At 46.6% G+C, this 13,158-nt stretch overlaps 1 protein-coding gene across 1 annotated transcript; it reads right to left on the bottom strand.

Annotated features, from left to right (window-relative positions):
• Nucleotides 1-4,051: 4,051 nt before the first annotated feature.
• On the bottom strand, nt 4,052-11,383 carry CLRN2 (clarin 2). The gene is made up of 3 exons (XM_047091069.1): nt 11,131-11,383; nt 4,963-5,142; nt 4,052-4,317 (listed from the first exon to the last, which is right to left on the bottom strand). Exons 1-3 carry the CDS (start codon nt 11,381-11,383, stop codon nt 4,052-4,054), a joined length of 699 nt encoding a protein of 232 aa, XP_046947025.1.
• Between the last annotated feature and the right edge of the window lie 1,775 nt (nt 11,384-13,158).

Genomic DNA, 13,158 nt, shown 5'->3' with positions numbered 1-13,158 from the left:
TAGTAATATACCAATGTATGCATATGATAGCTACCTTTAAAGGACATATGAAAATTAATCATTATTGTCACACTCTAACCAATATCATAGAATAGTGTTATGATTAACAGTTTGACTTTACGTGGACTGCTAGGCTATAAGGCATGGGGCACTGTGACCCCATCAGACACTTTGGTGAGCATTGGGAAAATACACCCCCTCTGACTGGAAACATTCCTGAGGGTGCAGGCCATGACAAGCCAAGGGAGCATGGGCTAGACTTGAAGAGTTACCTCTTGGACAGGATGTAATCGGCACAGCCACCTGTAGAAACCCTGGGAAGGAGACTTAGAAGTCTATCATTCAGAAAGGCAGTTATGGTGCAGTGAAAAACAGTGGCCTTGATGTTACATAGTTGGAGGTTGAGTCTTTTCTCCGTTATTTACTAATAGCGTGGCCTGAGCAAGTGACTTCAGTTCTTCGAACCTAAAATCGCTCATCCGTAAAATAAAAACAATGATACTTATTTTGAATAATTGTGGTCAGAATGAGGGACACAGCTCGGAAAGTGCCTGGCCCACAGTAGATGATGGTCATTATCATGCATTGTAACTTCCTCATTTTGTAATCAAGGAAATGGAGACCTCGAAAGGGCTGGGCCTCACCTAAGGCAAATTACCACCTTCCCCCCCCCCCCCCACCTTGGACCTTCTGTTAGCAGCAGGGAACCACTCAAGTGCGAAGTGTGGTTGGGGGAAATGGAGCTAATGAATCACCTTAGTTACTTCATAAGAGGGAATGAGTGGAAAGGTGTCCCCAGGGCCTCATGGGACAGGATGCTGTGTTGACACCAGGTGGGGCTCCTAGACTGCACGTGGGTGACTGCAGCAGAGCCTGGCTGTAGACAGGTGACAGCTTGGACAGCAGATGGCGGACTTGGTTGTCACTCAAGGTCTGCAGCCAGTAGGATCCAAGATGAGGGCAAGTCTTCCAGGGAGTGACCAGGCTCTGGCCAGTTGACAGAACATTTCAAAAATTACTCCTGCCTGAGACAGCCCTGGGATGACTAGCAGGTAAGCAGCAGGGGGACAGGACTCCAAAGAGCCCAGCCAGTGTACTGCCACCAACCAGGAGGACAGGGGATACTTCCAGGGAGTAAGTGTGTACATGATCTGCTTTCCCATAACTCTAGAATCATCTTCTCTCCCATAACCCTGGTACCACCTGCAAGAGAGAAGTAAGTTACCTGAAGAACTAGCCGTTTTATCCCAGAAAGCTTCACATTACCTGAATGATGGTATAAATGATAAGGTTGGGTTAAATTTAAACTGGACTGGGCATTTATTATTATTTTCTCCTTACTCAGGAAAAGAGCAGATTAACTATAGTCAAAATAAAGGGGCTACATTTTCTCTATAGGTTTGAGTGATCATGTGAGCAAACTGTGTGGCCCAGATAATCCTTCCCATTCTTTCTTCCATCAAAACTGGCTAAATTCCATACAGGAATCTCTTTGGCAATAACCCTGAGAGATGCCTTTCAGACCGAACCTGATTATCTCTGGTAACATCATGGCTGCTACATGACGGGTCACGGTTTGAAGCTTTTAAGGTGTTACAGATGCTTTTGAAACCCAAAAAGCTCTGGACCCTGTCACCGGGAAAATTCACAAACGCCTGCACTTTGGCTCCTTGGAACACATCCATCTTGGTCAAGAGTACCATCTTAATAAGGGAATTCCACTACTAGAGGCAAAACTCAATTTCCTCTGCCCCGTGTGGCAGTCTGCACATACCTGAGCAGTGATCAGGTTGAGGGCTGTGGCCAGGCTACCGATGTTATAAGCGGTCTCCGTGTGAATCACCCCCAGGCGCTCAGAGAATGAAATCTCTGGGGGGCAGACAGGGATGTTTGTTCTCTGCTCCACTCCCAACCCCTAGATCAGTTTCAATACTCACTGAATGAATAAATGTACCAAGAGTCTCGCATATTTATCGTAAAATAAATTGTTGCCACTCTTGTGTGATTTTTTTTCTCAACTGTCTGCAGGACTTTATGATAAACTTGAGAGGACATTGACATTTCCACTTGTTTTCAAGACAGCACTGCGGTCTGTCACTATCTTTCGGATCCATCTCCCATCACGCTGTTAGCTATCCCTTCCAGCCATGTGCCATCTGCATATTTGATGAGCAATGTCAGTCTGTTAAACAGTACTGCAGCCCTGTGTGGGATGGGGAGAGAGGGCTGGAAGGGGCGGAGGGGCCCAGCAGGGAATCACAAGCAATTAGAACAGAAAAGATGCCATGGAAACCTCCTGAAGCTCAGCATTTAAGCAAAGGTAGAGCAAGTCCAAATCGGGTGTCATGTTAGATGGAGCTAATTTAGGGGATTAGATGACTTTTACTTGGCATGAAGACAGCAGACCTGAGAAAGGATTCACCCCAGCCAGCACTGTGGGAAGATGAACAGACGAGTTTTGTACCTGTATGAGGAAGGGTTGTCCAGACAAATAGGACCAGTTGGATGTGTGTGTGTGTGTGTGTGTGTGTGTGTGTGTGTGTGTGTATGTGCATGCAGAGACAGACAGGCAGAGAGAAAGATAATTTTTTTGGAATTGGCTCACATGATTGTGGACCCTGGCAAGTCCAAAATCTGCAGGGTGGGCTGGCAGGCTGGAGGCCCCAGGGAAGAGTTGCAGCAGCAAGCTGCTGACAGAATTCCCAATCCCTTGAGGGAGATCAGTCTTTCCTAAAGCTTTCAACTGATTGGATGAGGCCCACCCACATGATGGAGGGCAACCTCTTCTACTCAAAGTCTACTGATTGAAATGTTAATCTCATTCAAAAAATACCTTCACAAAAACATCTAGAATAACATTTGACCAAATATCTGGGTATGGTGGCCTAGCCAAGTTGGCACATGTGATTAACCACCACAGGACCACTTAAGGGAAACCCAACACAAAGCAGCAGGGTTGATCTAACTGGTGAGTTAGAACAACATTCTGATACAGTTGCATATTCACATGCTTCCAAGCCCTCTTTGTAATTTCATACCTTGTGCCTCCCCCTCGTTACTGACTCATCCTGAAATGCCCTTCTCCAGACCTGCTTCCTTCACCACTGGAAAAAGTCTACTCATCTTTCGAAGTTCAGATCAAATGTCAACTCTGTGATACTTTCTTTAATACCACATCGCATCTGGAAGAGTTAATCCCTTCCTCAGTCTTTTATGCATCTACCCTCACAGTGTTTATCACATTGCATTCCAATTGCTTGAACCTCAAGCAACAGATTAGCAAAGTGGTTACAAGTATAAACTCTGGTTGCAGACTTCTTCAACTGAATTCTTGACATCAGCAAGTTACTCAATGTCTGTGTGCTTTAGTTTCTTCACCTATGAAATGGAAATAAAGTAGTACCAATGATCTGAATTTGTAGTGAGGACCTAATATATGTAAAACTCTTAGGACAGTGTCCAGTGTGTAGTAACTGGTAAAAAAAGGTAAGTTACTTTCATTCTGAGTGTTATTGTTGCCATCTGATTCCTGTGTCCTGTGGAAAGTTAAGATGTTTCTGGCGGACAGACAGGGATATTACCATATGCCTGTTTACATCCCCCGTAACATTGTGTGGAATAGAGGGGTCTGCAGGCATTTAGTGGAATGTTCAGTACCTTGTGTTTGTAGAGTGCTCTGATTGTAGATACATATATTGATTCACAGGTTGGCAACATTACTGCCCCTTTAAACCTCATTACAACCTTGTGAGGTCCTTACCACCCCCACTTTACAGAGGCGGAAACTGAGAAGCAGACATTAAGTGAGTTGTCTGTGTCCACACAGCTGGCAAGAAGCAGTCTCTAACTCCCAAGGTCAGTGAGAGGGAAAGGCAGGGATGCCAGGGGCTGGAGAAACCTTTCTGTTCTGGTCCAGGCACCGTTCTTTCTCCTTCCATTTCCTTCTTCTTAGGAGCACAGGTGTTCTGGACTGCAAAGCCAGCACAAAAAATGAGGTCCCCGTTCACACTGCAGAACTGACTCAGGCTCGGGTGTGAGCAGGAGAGGGCGATCAGTACAGGATATCCTCAGCCGTGACCGTGGCCTCTTCGATTTTGGTCTTAATCTCGGGGAGCGGAATTTGACTGATCGCCACCACTACCAAATTTGCTGCATGGGCCGAGGCACTGGCCACACAGATCCAGAAGGACTCTTCGTACTGTTCTTCCACCACCACGAAGCGGAAGAGCTTCTCCTGGAAGTTGGCAATGCGCTCGGTCAGGTCGTGAAACTTCACGGAGGCCATGAAGCTGGCGATGGCCAAGGCCACGACTCCGCCTGAAAGCCAACACGTCACCCTCATACACCTGTGATGGTGCTATGTGAGGTGGCATTTCTGTGGCACAAGTGACAAGCTTGCTTTGGGTTGAAAAAATTCTTAGGATTTTGTTTTTTTCTTAAGTAAACTCTATGCCCCCAAGGTGGGGCTCGGACTCAACCCCAAGGTGAAGACCTGTAAACATGGGTGTGATAATTCTGCCTCGTAAGGAAGCTGTGGGGTTTAAATGAAAAGAGGCCTGTAAAATCCCAGGTGCCTCCTCTGCTGTCATTTAGAAGGGCCCCTCCCACTCTTGCCGCGGTAGCCCCACCTCCCCACCTCCTCCCACAATGCCCTCCCTTCCACCTTCCACCCCCACCTCTCTGTCTTCTCTTTTCTCCTCTTACCCCAACCTCTCTTTTTTGCTTTAAGTCCTCAGCCACTCATGCGTGCCACCAATTCGGCTCTTTACTGTTACAGAGATCCTTCAACTTTCAGTAAAGAGGACATTCGTGCCCATGAATGAAAGGTCATAGACCAGGGAAGCAAAGGCTGAGGCAGGCATTTTAATTCCTTCATGCCTCCACCCATCTACTTGGAATTCAAGTGCCACCACCTGGTGGTGGCAGTGGCCTTGAATTTCTCTCCCTGGGGGCCTTCCTTACCTGCGAGGACGTTCCATAGGCAGATGCCCCCGGGGCCGTTGACTGCCCTGTATGGAACCTGGATCATGTTGAGAATGGCAAATCCCATGCTGACCAGAGCCAGGGCCAAGGCCAAGAAGAGGAGCAGCAGAATGGTCACGTGGAGGCCTGCATTGAGTTCCTTCACCAGGTGTGGGAAGACTGGGGAGAAAAGACACAGACAGTATTTCCATGTCAGAGCTCGGTTGGAGCTCATAAAGTCCGAGCTTGCTTACCACTGAGGCTGTAATAGAGAGGAGTGAGGGCCAGGCAACACGTACTGGGTTTTCAAAAAGCAGGAGAGTTCCGGAGACAATTCACGGAGCCCGACTGGCCACTTGTCAGTTGACTAACAGTCCTCTCTTCCTTGCACTGGATGCAGAATCAAAATGTGCCCCAGCTGGCGATTTAAGTGGCACTGCCCTCAAAGCCCCGGGACCGGGGTAAGCTGACGTACATAAGCCCCACACGGTGCCTCTTTAGCAAAGGTGGTTGGCGAGAGAGTCAGCCAAGGAGGGCCAATTGAAAAGCTTTAACCTGGGTCAGAGAGTTGCCTTCATTAAATCAGAGCGGTAGAAGAGATTTCAGGTACATCTGTGAAGAGTATAGAAGGGTGTCCCAGAGGGAAGCCTAGACCTGGCACCCAAAGATCTGGGTTCAAATGCCAGTTTTGTTCATTTGCCACAAGTATAAAATAGGATCCTCTAAGCCACTCCCCTACCCATCTTACCAGGTCTTTGAGTGGATTGAGTAGGGTGCATAGGAATAATAATAGCACTTAATAAGCACTAATAGGAAGCCAGGAGCATCATCTTGGATCCCGCAGCAAGGTGGGCATTTTTCCCATGTATGATGGACACTAATTCTCATATTGCACAGAATATATGCTGTGATGAATAATATTCTATCAGAATATTAATTTCCCATATTAATGTGGCAGGATAATTTAGTCAGATATTAATTTGTATCTGATTTCTCTCTATTGGCCACCACATAGTGGCTGTGGAGATGAAATGATACGATATGATAGATACTAACTGGGAAAGAGTGAGCTCTCAAAATGGCGGCTGTGGCTGTGGCTGTTATTACTGTTACTCTCTGACTTGGGGAAAGCCCTCAGAGCCTCAGTTTTCTCATCAGTCCAGTGGGGTAGCAAAAGCTGTGTATGAACTGAGGGTAATCAACGTTTACTGGACACAGTCATGTAAAGAGCTGAACCGTTTACATGGTTATCTCATTCAGTGCTTGTGACAAGGATACAAGGTGAATTTTATTAAACCTGTTTCCCCACATGCTTGAACCTTAGGTCCCTTCTTTTTGGGCAAGGTGACTCTGCATTCTATATAGGATTATAGACCTAGATACTATATGACATATGCAGTTTAGATCGCTGTTTTCAGTAGTTACACATGAAGAATGAAAAGTGACAGAAGTTAGAGTGCCCGGGCATACCCCTTCCTCTGAAGCTACTGCAGGGTTTCCACTGAGCACCTGCTGGTTAAATTGGGGTCCACTTTGTGAGCTCGAACTCACTGCTTCATCATTTGATGTCATGACCTGCCTCTCCTTGTCCCCCCTTGGGAACCAGGACTCAAAGCTTTCCTTTTTCCACCCCCAGCCCCTTTCCCCTCTGGTCCTTTGCTGGCTCACCAGACTCCCTATATTCACAAGAGGTTGGTGTCTCCCAAGCTTGAGAACTAGAATTGTCCTTCTCCCTTTAAAGTCCTTTCCACTGAGAAGTTTCTAGACACTGCACATTTACATCCTAGTTCCAATCTAACTTTCTTTCCAGTTCCGTATTTGCATTTGTAGTTATCTCCATGCGGTTATCTTGCCAACATCAGAAACTTTACCCAGAGCTTCTTTCCAAGGGATTTTTCTTAGCAAGGCTTCTCTTTAACCTTTGCTTCTCTCCTTTCTTAGTGTCCCTTAGGGGTTTTTTTTCTTTCCTTTTCTTTTTTAACTTTCAGCCCTTCCTGAGAGAACACTTTGTGATCAGTGCAAAGTCTGTCCCTGACCAGCGGCAGGTGCAAGGCCAGCCCACACAGGAGGAGCCCGCCCCAGCTCCAGGGGAGTCGCATTCAAGTGCTGGGAATGGAAGTTTTATACCCTCCCCTGGGACACCCCCACGGCAGCTGGGAACAAAACTTTCTTGAATATTGTCCTACTCAGAGGTGACATTAAAATGTCCTTTATGATCCTCACACAGTTCTGCTGTTTCAGAGATGAACCCTGGGGGCTGTCTCCTATCCACCTGGGAAGGAAGAGGAGGAGGAAAGGAGCATTTACTGAGTTCCTCCAGAGGGCAAACAGAATGTGCTCATCTGCTTGGGTAGCTTACGTTTCTGTGAGCTGGGATGGCAGGGGTTTACTTGGTGCTGCCGTGGAAGGGCTCAGTCGTCTGTTCTCCTTGGGTCCCCTTCTCCTGCAAAGCTGGTCTCTGCTCTAGCTGCTTCTCCAGAAACAGTGTTTGTGCTTCAGGGATTCCTAAATTATGCCAGGCCCACCGTCTGCCACCTCAAACCCTCTGTGACGGGTTGAATTGTGCCCTTCCTGCCATCCCTTCTCCCAAAAGATGGGTTGAAGTCTTCAGCCCCAGAACTCCAGAATATGACCTTATTTGGAAATAGGGTCTCTCCAGAGCTAATCAAGAGGAGGTTGTTAAGATGGGCCCTAATCAAGCCTGTTTCCGATTCTGTGTCTCCCTCTCTCTCTGCCCCTCCCCCGTTCATGCTCTGTCTCTCTCTGTCCCAAAAATAAATAAACGTTGAAAAAAAAATTTTTTTTAAAAAGATGGGCCCTAATCCAATGTGACTGGTGTCCTTATAAAAGGGGAAATTTGGACACAGAAACATGCAAAGGGAAGACCATGTGAAGAGACACAGGGAGGATGCTGCAAGCCAAGGAATACCCGGGGCTACCAGGAGCTGGAAGAGGCAAGGAGGGGTCTGCCTATAGGGTTCAGAGGGAGCACGGCTCTGTTGACAAGCTGATTTCTGAGTTCCAGCCTCCAGAACCATGGGAATACATTTCTATTGTTTAAGTCACCCAGTTTGTGATAGTACTTTGTTATGGCAGCTCTAGGGAACTAATACACCCACCATTTGTTGGAGTAACCACTCAGTCATTTCTAATGGGATCTATCCACCCTGGCTCCTCCCACCCTTGAGAACTCCCCATTCTTCCACCACCTCCCCATAACCCTTTGCTGAATTCCAGGAGAACAGTAAGGACTGCTAGGGTGACGCCCTGCTTTGGGAAAGTTGCCAGTCACAAATTCCAGAAGGAGCAGCATATGGTGGAAAGTAGGAAACTTTGGGGTCAGGCATACCTGGGTTGGGGTCAGCTCCATCATTAGGGGCTCTGTGACCTTCAGCAAGTTGCTTAACCTCTGAGTCTTAGTTTCCTTCTAACTAGCAGTGTTGTGGAGGATTGGTGTAGCACAGGTCACAAGTTTGGTGTCTTGCACGTGAACATTAGTACAAATGAATTTAAAAGTACTTATTGTTATTCATTCAGCCAATGCTTTTGAGTGCCAGTATTTTGAGGCACTCTTCTGGGAACTTGGGATCATGGATGAAAAAACCACAATCTTTGCCCTTGTGGTATTACATACCAAAGGGGTGGAGGCAGATAATAAATAATAAACATAACAGATAAATTATCTAGTAGATAAGAAAGCAGTTGCCATGGTCACATGACACATCCGATATATAATTATATATTTTTACTACATTCCCTAAGCAATCTCTTACTCATTAAAGTCTTTGGAACTGTGCTGCTTTTGATGGTCCCTCCCTAATTCAAGCTTTGGAACTTTTGTGAGATTTGTTAATTTCAATTACCTACAACTATTAAAAAGTGTGCCATTTCTCCCTCAAAACGTGTGTGTGTGTGTGTGTGTGTGTGTGCATGTGCATGTGTGTGTGGTTTTGTAAGAATCTCAAACTTCAGAAAATTGCAAGAATGGTACAAGGGATTTTTTTTTCTCCTGAACCATTTAAAGGTAAATTGTCCCTGCATCCCTCAGTACTTTAGGGTCTATTTCATTCAAGAAGAGATTCTCTTACAGAACCACAGCACTAAAATCACTGAGTTCACTGGTACAGGCCTGCCATTTAATCCTGATGCCCCATTCAAATTCTACCAATTGTCTCACCAATTGATGTCTTTAACAGCAAACGGACCTAATTCAGAATCACCTGCTGTGTATAGTTGCCATGGTCTCCTTTTTTTTTTTTTTAACGTTTATTTATTTTTGAGACAGAGAGAGACAGAGCATGAATGGGGGAGGGTCAGAGAGAGGGAGACAAAGAATCTGAAACAGGCTCCAGGCTCTGAGCTGTCAGCACAGAGCCCGACGCGGGGCTCGAACTCACAGACTGCGAGATCATGACCCGAGCCGAAGTCGGCCACTTAACTGACTGAGCCACCCAGGCGCCCCTCCATGGTCTCCTTTTAACATGTCCTTTATTTTTATTTTTATTTTTATTTTTGCTTTTTTTTAATAAAATATATCTTTAAAATTTTTAATGTTTGTTTATTTTTGAGAGAGAGACAGAAAGACAGAGTGGGAGCAGGGGAGGGGAAGACAGAGAGGGAGACACAGAATCTGAAGCAGGCTCCAGGCTCCAAGCTGTCAGCACAGAGCCCAAGATGGGGCTTGAACTCACAGACCCACGAGATCATGACCTGAGCCAAAGTTGGATGCTTAACTGAGCCACCCAGGCGCCCCTATTCCTCTACGTGTATGTGTTTTCAGTTTTTTGTGTAATGTTTTTAATAAAGCTATTTTTACAATATCCCTGGTCCAATTCCATTGCTGGGTAAATAGAAATATTCCCAGAGATTTTTTTTCCTGGTTATCCATAACAAATATGTATTTCCTTCATGTATATAAGTAATGCCAATTCATATTATTGTGTTTATCAATGGCTTCAGTTTTGTGTCTTTACACATTTAATAAGATACTTACCCTGGGCAGGATTCTAAAAACTACAATGCTGAAATACTGAAATCAAATGAGTAAAATTCCTTATCTCCTTGCATTGCATTATATTGATTAATTATTGTTGTGTAGGACACTGTTCTTGTGAGCTATCTAATGGATTCTAAAGGCTTACAGAATATTGTCTTTTTTTGCTTTGTTTTTCAATTCCCAGAAGACCCTTCATAAGCTGGGCTTGGATTCCTGCTCTATTTACATCCAGAGCAGCTGTGACGTGAGACTGGATGCCAGCGGGGGACTGTGCCTGCTCATGTTCACGGAGAGCCTCCAGTGCCTTGCCCCAGGTCTCCCCTCCAGTGAGTGCCCAACTTGGGCTTTCTTTTTTTTTCTTTTTTTTTTTAAATTTTTTTTTTCAACGTTTATTTATTTTTTGGGACAGAGAGAGACAGAGCATGAACGGGGGAGGGGCAGAGAGAGAGGGAGACACAGAATCAGAAACAGGCTCCAGGCTCTGAGCCATCAGCCCAGAGCCCGACGCGGGGCTCGAACTGACGGACCGCGAGATCGTGACCTGGCTGAAGTCGGCCGCTTAACCGACTGCGCCACCCAGGCGCCCCCCAACTTGGGCTTTCAACCCAATAGTCTGATTCCAGAGCCCAGGCACACAGACATTTGCCCGATCTCAGATAAGGGAGCTTTTATATAAACAGAAGTGGGAAAGTGCGTGCTGGGCTGTCTGAGAACACCCAGGTCATGCGGCAAGGGTCTGAAGTCTGGCTCCACTATTTCCTGGCTGAGGGACCTCAGGCAAGTTATATAACCCCTCCAAGTCTCAGTGTAGTCCTCTGCAAAACGGGAACATTAAGAATTCCTTCTTTATAAGGCTTGAAAGAGAGAAACCATGTAAAGCATTTAGCAGAATGGCTGACACATGTAAGTGCTCAATATGTTAATAGTTATTCCTAATAGAGGTCAGTTACAGAAGTATAGAAATCCCTATTTTTAATGTTTCTATAAGTCTCTGCAGAAAGAAAAAAGGTCTCTTCTTGGTGCTGAACAGGAACCCTTCGGTTTCTGTGGACTTTGTCATTATGCCTTAGGTTGAGGCAGAAGTCAAATTTCACAGTTAGACATAGGCACCCTTACAAAGTAAAACAAAATAAGTGTTCTAAAGCAGCTTGCGTGCCTCCCAACATACTCACTCGTGAATTGGGACTGGCGGCCCCCGAGCCCGCACTGTCGTACTTTACATCCTCGGAAGAGCCCGTAGTAAATATCCCCAATGAACTTGATGAGCTCTGGATCCGTGGCATTGACCAGGTCCACTCCAGTCTGACAAAGAATTTTCCCACTCAGCCAGTGGGGCACTGCCAGGGCCACAATGATCAGGATAAAGGAGGAGAAGCTGAGTAAAGACGCCAGCCCATACCACGCCTTTTTGAACCATCCAGGCATTCTAGGGGATGCAGGTCAGCCCACAGGTGTCCAAGCAGTGGCGGGGGTCGCTGACATTTTCTGGACACTCTGCAATCCCCTGCTCCAACGTCAGCTCTTCCAAATACATCATTTCAGAATTTCAAGCGCATCTCCTGGTCCTCCCTCAGTGCCTGCCTCCACAGCCCATGTTTACTACAACCACATCCGGAAGTCTCTACAGAGGTCGCCTTCACCGGACTCTGGAGTGTAGAGGAGTGTGTTACTGAAGGGAGTAATCCTATATCTCCCACTAGACTAATGTTTCAGCAGAAGGTTTAATTGTTCCCCAGTTCAGGTATTTAAATAACCCTGGTGCGGACCTCTTAACGGCCAGGAAATTATCAGCAGGCAAAACTAGGTAGGTCTGACTATAAACAGACACTAACTATTCTCAAAAAACTCATACAGTAGAAGGAAAACAAACATGTAACGATTAGCACTTGAATACTGCCAACGACGCATGGTGTCGAATGTCCATCTCTTTGCTGCTCGCCTGGGCATTTCTTTCTCTAAAATGTCACTGCTGTCAGAATCTCCAGAACTGTTATTAATACCACGGTATGACCTCTGTTCTCAAGGCTTTTAACTGAAATGTGTATACAAGGCTTTATGATTCTTGGATTTACCACTGGGTGAATCTGCCAGGGGTAAAACTGCAGGAGTGTGTGTGTGGCTGCTGGGAAGCCTGGACCCCAACACTCACAGTCCTCTCCCCACCTCCACCCTTGTGGAGAAGCGTTTTCCTAATGTGTTAGCAAATGATCACCTTGCTGGGGGCTTTGTTTCTTCTAATACTAAAGATCTGGTTTTTTTTTTTGTTTTTTCCTTTAATCTGTACCCACTAGTAATGAAATATTCCCTACTTTCTATCTTATTCTGTGGCTTTTCAGTTTTGATTTTTGTTATGTCCAGAATTCGTGATCCCCAAAGACCACTAGGGAGCCGAGTCCGATGCAAAAGCAAAAGAGCCTTTATTTGAGTTAGCTCGAGCTCAATCCCCTACCTGCACTGACGCAGCGGTGAGATACCAGGGAGAGAGAGCGAGTTTCAAAAGCACAAAGGTTTTATAGGGGTCTAGGGGCAGTTGGTGAGGTAATGGCTATGGCCTCAGCCGATTGGCTGGGGAAGGGTCTGAGTCCTGTTAGGCAGGTGAGGGGGGGGGTGTTACTCAAGGGGAGGAGGTGTGGTCAAGGTGAAGGACACAGAACAAGATGGAGTCGGCCGGCGTAGGCCCGCCCTTTCATTCCCCCCTTGTCATGTAGCTTACGGACCCAATCATGGGACCGGCTGCATTTATGGTGACAAGGGGAACAGAGTTTGGAGGTTTACGCAAAGTTCTGGGAAGCAAGTGTCCCTGGGGTGGCTCTGGGAGGTCTGATTAAGTTTTGTCCGCGAGCTGGTGTCTATGATCTGCCAGGTGATGTTTTGGGGGGCGTGGGGACTCCCGGCAGCATGAGCAATGACATGCAGAGTTAACAGAGTTACCAATATTAGGTGGGTGAGCTTGAGCGGGTTGTGTTGGTCCCGATTGACGGCTCATCGCGTGACAAAGTCCTTCCGGATCGAGGAGGGGTCCGCTGGCCGAACGTGGGTGTGATGGACCCAGGTCGCGATGCCGTCTACTTTGAGAGCGGTGGGGGTTGTCAACACCACGATGTAGGGTCCCTTCCAGCGCGGCTCGAGGGTCTCTCGGTGGTGTCTCTTGACATAGACCCAGTCTCCCGGCCTGTACTGATGAGGTGTCGGGGTCGGGC

This window comes from Lynx rufus, unplaced genomic scaffold (genome assembly GCF_022079265.1).
Source record: "Lynx rufus isolate CCGP_SWC_20201006 ecotype Redwood Valley unplaced genomic scaffold, mLynRuf1.p SCAF_3, whole genome shotgun sequence".
Lineage (NCBI taxonomy): Eukaryota > Metazoa > Chordata > Mammalia > Carnivora > Felidae > Lynx > Lynx rufus.
This window is presented reverse-complemented; position numbering and strand designations above follow the sequence as displayed.

Excerpts from the sequence above, each read along its gene's own strand:
- CLRN2 (XM_047091069.1), bottom strand. The coding sequence starts at position 11,383 with ATGCCTGGATGGTTCAAAAAGGCGTGGTATGGGCTGGCGTCTTTACTC. Across the intron at positions 5,143-11,130 it reads CCGCCAGTCCCAATTCACGA|TCTTCCCACACCTGGTGAAG; the intron begins GTGAGTATGTTG and ends TTTTCTCCCCAG. Across the intron at positions 4,318-4,962 it reads CCTATGGAACGTCCTCGCAG|GCGGAGTCGTGGCCTTGGCC; the intron begins GTAAGGAAGGCC and ends GTTGGCTTTCAG.